This window comes from Vigna radiata, chromosome 1 (assembly GCF_000741045.1).
Source record: "Vigna radiata var. radiata cultivar VC1973A chromosome 1, Vradiata_ver6, whole genome shotgun sequence".
Classification (NCBI taxonomy): Eukaryota; Viridiplantae; Streptophyta; class Magnoliopsida; order Fabales; family Fabaceae; genus Vigna; species Vigna radiata.
This window is the reverse complement of record NC_028351.1, coordinates 11,276,184-11,281,144: the sequence shown is the minus strand read 5'-3', so window position 1 is coordinate 11,281,144 and position 4,961 is coordinate 11,276,184. Positions and strand designations below refer to the sequence as shown.

The window sequence follows — 4,961 nt, the reverse complement described above, 5'->3', positions numbered from 1 at the left end:
AATTAAAAACAGAACAACAAATCTGCTCCCATAAATAAACCAGAATCATGAATTCTGAAGTGGCATGATTTGAGGAAGAAGAAAGGTTTTGGCCACCAATAAAACATCGCTGGATATCTTTTCCGGTGAGAGAAGGAGATTTAAGGTTTGGTGGCAGAGGGACAAAGATGTCAGAGGGAGGGAGAAAAGTTGGGAAAGATGTCAGAAAAAAAAAAAACGTGACATCACCGTTAGCCAAATCAACTTTATTTTAACGTCGTTAGTTTTGGAGGACTAAAAATCAAAGTTTCCTAGATGACTTAAAATGTACCTTACTTTGAAAGAGGGACTAAAACAAAAATCGCTTGATAATACATGGACTAGAAACATATTTAACCCTTTTTTTTAATGTTATCATGAATGTAAAACACTTTATGAAATACACATTTGCATAAAGATGAATTATTTGTTCTAACATAGTCATAATAAGATATTAAAGAAATTCAGTTATAAAAAACTATATAAAGGATTAATTTAAAATATTAAAATAATAAATTCATAATTTTTTTATTTATACTTTATTCACTTTATTTATTTAATACTATATAAAAGATTAATTTAAAATATTAAAATAATAAATTCATAATTTTTTATTTATACTTTATTCACTTTATTTATTTAATATAGAATTTCTGACTCAATTTAAATTTGTAATGATTTTATCATAAAACCTTTTAGAAGAAAATAAATAAGAAAAAAAATATTTTCTTAATTAAATTAAATTAGCTTATAAAGAATGTAATTTTAAATCTATACAATTTTTTGAAATATTTTTTTATCTTTTACTTTACATGCAAAAGTTATTTAATTTTTTATTTTAGTTAGAGGGGAAGTGGTTCAGTCAATCCATTTGAGTTTGACAGACATTTTTAAGGAAATGAAACTCCGTCTTGACAAACGTTATCCAGAAACAAAACATGAACAACATAGCCACCATCTGTTTCAAACCCTGCATTCCTTTCCCAGTACAATCTCCCAAAACCAGCTTCAGAAAATTCCCACTCACAATACCTCGATCCAGTCTTCAAGATTCTCAACCACCCAACTCAACCCAACAACAACAACAACAACTCAATCTCTCTGTTCTTCGCTTCACATTGGGTCTCTCTCTAAACACGATAGCTAATCTTAATTAATCAACTATAGGTAAATGGTTAAAACAAAAATAATTTTTTAATCAGTATGTGTAATTACACTGTCAAAATCTGGCACGAAACAAAAAAGAATCAATTTTTAGCTATTTCTATTATATTAGCCATCAATTTTAGCATTTGGGTTCACTTGATGCTTTTTGCATTGCTTCCAGGGATACGTGGGTTGGATGAATCCTACTTGCCCAGATGGATCGGTTATGGCTTTGGTTCGCTTCTCCTTTTGAATCACTTTCTTGGGAGTGATGCAGCCGCTGTTACACCAGCTCAGTTTGTGAGAGAAATTAAAGCTGAAAACTGCATTTTTCAGTTTTCGATTGGTCGAGTTTATTTAATTTTCTGGGGTGTGGTTCAAAATTGTTGTTTTCCTTTGTTATGCAGAGCACAGAGGTTTTCGGTCTGTCTTTAGCTTCCTTCTCAATTGTGCTGCCCTACCTTGGTAAATTTCTCAAGGTATGTAACTGGTTTTATTCTTGTAGGCTTGATGTTACTGCCACAATTGTAGTAGTTGTGGACCCTTTTCTAAAATATTCTTTTTGTATATAATACATATGGAGCTCAAATATGAAGTTTTTCATGTAAAATATTGATCCTTAACCAAGTTTGGGAAATAGGGTGCTCAACCAGTGGACGAAAAGACTATACCAGAAGGAACTGAACAGATATTTGTCATGTCAACAGAGGTAGAGAATGGCCTGAAGGAGGATCTTGCTTGGGCATCATATGTTTTGTTGCGTAATACAAATGCCATAGCTATGGTATGTCTCATAGATTATCATTATTAATTTAAAGCAACACATGAATTCTTGTATGTTTAATGAGATATGTTTCCCCTTGCAATTGCAGACCAATCTCTGTCTGTTTTATATGTTATATGTGCTAAGACCAGCATTGTCTGAATAGAGGGTAGGGATATTTTGATATCAAATGTACAGGTCTTTAACCATGACATATGAGGATTGAATGGCAATCAAGAAAAAAAATGGTAGGTTGATTGCTGCTGGGGTTCTTCATTTGTAGGTTACCTATAAGTACCATTTTAAGCTTTCATTGAGTCTTAGGGAATACCCTAACCTTGGAATGCCACAATCTTCCCTCCTCCTAAACTTTTATTGTAAATCAGAAACCAAAAACATATGGTAGGTTTGCCCCAAAATGAAAAAAAAAGGCCTAAAGGGACAATGATGTTGATATTTGTGACCATACAATTACATTTGTTGTGTTGATTTGAATCATATATGTTTGAGGTGAAAACTTGAAATTACTTGTTCAAAAGGTAAAACTGTCAAGTAACTAGTGTGTAAATTGATTGCCATTTCTTCTAGAGTATATGTATTGTGCATCATTACTCAGCCTATTTAGCAGACAGTGGTTATTAGGACTGGTTAGATTTGTTAGAAGTTATCCAATCTGTACAGTTAGATTTTTATATTGTAGTTAAAGCTTAGAAGTTGTCACATGTAAATTATAGATACCATGTTCTATTTTCATTATCAGTTCAATTCAGTGTTACAATTCTTCTTCTTCTACCTTATTTCTTCACTACCTCAATCTGTTCAGCTAATTTTAATTCAAGGAGAAATATGTGCAAGGGGATACTGGAACATACCAGATGATACATCAAAAGAAATTCTTTCGGATTGGTTTAAGAAAAAAATTGAAAAAGCTGGCCTCTATGATTTGAAAGACACCCTATATTTTCCCCAAGACTCAGGTATTCAAATTCTTTTACAGTTTTGGTTCAGTAAGCATATTGAAGCAGAGCTTATTTTTCAGGTTAAATCTTCTAGGAGATAGAAAAGCATCTGCACATTCAGTTGATTATTTTTAGTTGTCCAAACTAGAATAGATTCCCCATTAAAATTTCAAACTAAAATGTATGGTTGAAATGAAATCTTTTTACCAAAGACTACATCCAAATACAGATGGGTCTGGAAAGTTATGATCAAGAAGCCTGAACAAACAGTGATGCTGCCTCTGGTCGGATGAACATTGTATGGTTTTGTATTTTTGGTCAGAAATCTGAAAGTTTGATGAATGTTTCAGATTCTGAATTTCAGGATCTGGTACCTACAGGGACTCGCTGTCTTTTGATCCAACCAGTCTTACATGTTTCTAATGAGAATGATGTTGGCTTGCAAAAACCTGGTGGGTTCATTCTTCTGGCCTCAACTACAAGGTATGCATTTAGCAATAAAGACAAAGCCTGGATTGCAGCTGTGGCAAACAAATTTAGAGGTAATAACAAACGTATGTTTGAAGAGTCATAGAAGACTTTACACTTCATCTTTTAATAATCAAGTCTTTTATTTTTCTGTGTCTCTTTTATTATTGATATTTTGCTGTTAACAAGCACAACCTGCTGTTTATCAAAGACAACAAAAGACATAACCATAATACAATTCAATAATTACAACAGAAAATTGAACATTTATTCTGTTGCCATTTCATACTTTTTTGGCAATCTTTAGTACTGAAAGGTTCTGAATGCTTACATCAATTTGTGTTTTACCATGGTTATGAAAATTGAACCATGCAATGCCATTTTATGAACTATTTATGACACAGGTAGAGGATCTGTTGAAGATTGAAATCTGTGGCATAGGATTTAACAGCTCAAAATCAAGACTTTCTTGGTTAAATTAAGGGGGAAAAATTAGGAAATTGAAGAATTAAGTGGAATATGTGAAGGGTCAGACTGATTTGCAAGCATTGGGATAAGGATTTAAGATCAGTCAGTAGCAGCTTTTGGACAATGATGAACATTTTCTATAAATTTTGAAAAAGTGGGTGCATTGAATTCTAATTTGAATCAATGGAGGCATCTCAAATTTGAAAATTACTATTAGTCTTTATACTTGTTTATTAATGCAGTTTATGAAAGAATTATGTAACTTTTTTTGTGTTTTTCTTAAAAAGAGTTTATGGAAAATTCGTCAAAAACAGGTTTTGGTCTTGAATTGTATTATTTATAGATGTATAGAAGATGGTCTTATTGCAGAAGTTACCATGATGATCTGAGATTCTGGTTAGCCATGTCAATTTGATGTCTCATCTTAAATAAATTTATAAAATTTCTTCATCTTAAAAAGGAAGATAAAAATGGCGGATTAAGTAAAATTAAAAAAAAATATAAGTTGTATTGAAACTTTTTTTCTTGTCTGAATTTTGAATTTTTATGGCTATTGAGATCACCCTTGTTACTGTTTGCATTGCAACATTTATCATAGTTTTATTTTTACAGAAGTTTTAGAAAGATTTCTGGAAACTGAAAAAGAAAATGAAAGATGTAGATGAATTCAAAAGAACTTTAAAGAGAAGAAAATTCAAAGAATTGAGAGAAATATAGAGTACATCCAACATATAAGTAGACCGTGAATTGGCCCAAAAAAAAAAAAAAAAAGCAATTTAAAAGAGGACATGTCTTTTACCATCTTCATACTTTCTTTCTACACACCCGTATAGGTGTATGTCCAAATTATCTATGAGTAGAGGATATTATGAATGTAGAATCCGTGAATCTGAAATTTATTTCGAATCGTTTAATTCAAATTTTATTTTATTTTTATAAAATTTGAAATACGTTTCTAAAATTTCACAAATGTTTTTTTGTTACGTAAAATTTGAAAATCCATAAATATATTTCAGATTCCAGATTATATATAGTTTACATAATCTAAGAATTAAAAAATGTATTCCAAATTTTATAGAATGTATTTCTATATTATAGAATTTAAAATATATTTTAGAAGTTCATGTATTCTAATATAT

General features: G+C 30.8%; 1 protein-coding gene across 2 annotated transcripts; it reads left to right on the top strand.

The window, feature by feature from the left end:
• Nucleotides 1-924: 924 nt before the first annotated feature.
• On the top strand, nucleotides 925-4,232 carry LOC106771835 (protein COFACTOR ASSEMBLY OF COMPLEX C SUBUNIT B CCB2, chloroplastic). Of its 2 annotated transcripts, none has more exons than XR_002669084.1 (7): nucleotides 925-1,140; nucleotides 1,346-1,464; nucleotides 1,572-1,643; nucleotides 1,805-1,948; nucleotides 2,751-2,904; nucleotides 3,251-3,428; nucleotides 3,759-4,232. XR_002669084.1 is itself a non-coding variant. In XM_014657866.2 (7 exons), exons 1-7 carry the CDS (start codon nucleotides 957-959, stop codon nucleotides 3,779-3,781), a joined length of 888 nt encoding a protein of 295 aa, XP_014513352.1. In that variant the 5' UTR covers nucleotides 926-956; the 3' UTR covers nucleotides 3,782-4,232. The 2 variants fall into 2 exon arrangements, 1 of the variants encoding a protein (XP_014513352.1); XM_014657866.2 differs by having other exon boundaries at nucleotides 926-1,140; nucleotides 3,237-3,428.
• Nucleotides 4,233-4,961: the final 729 nt, after the last annotated feature.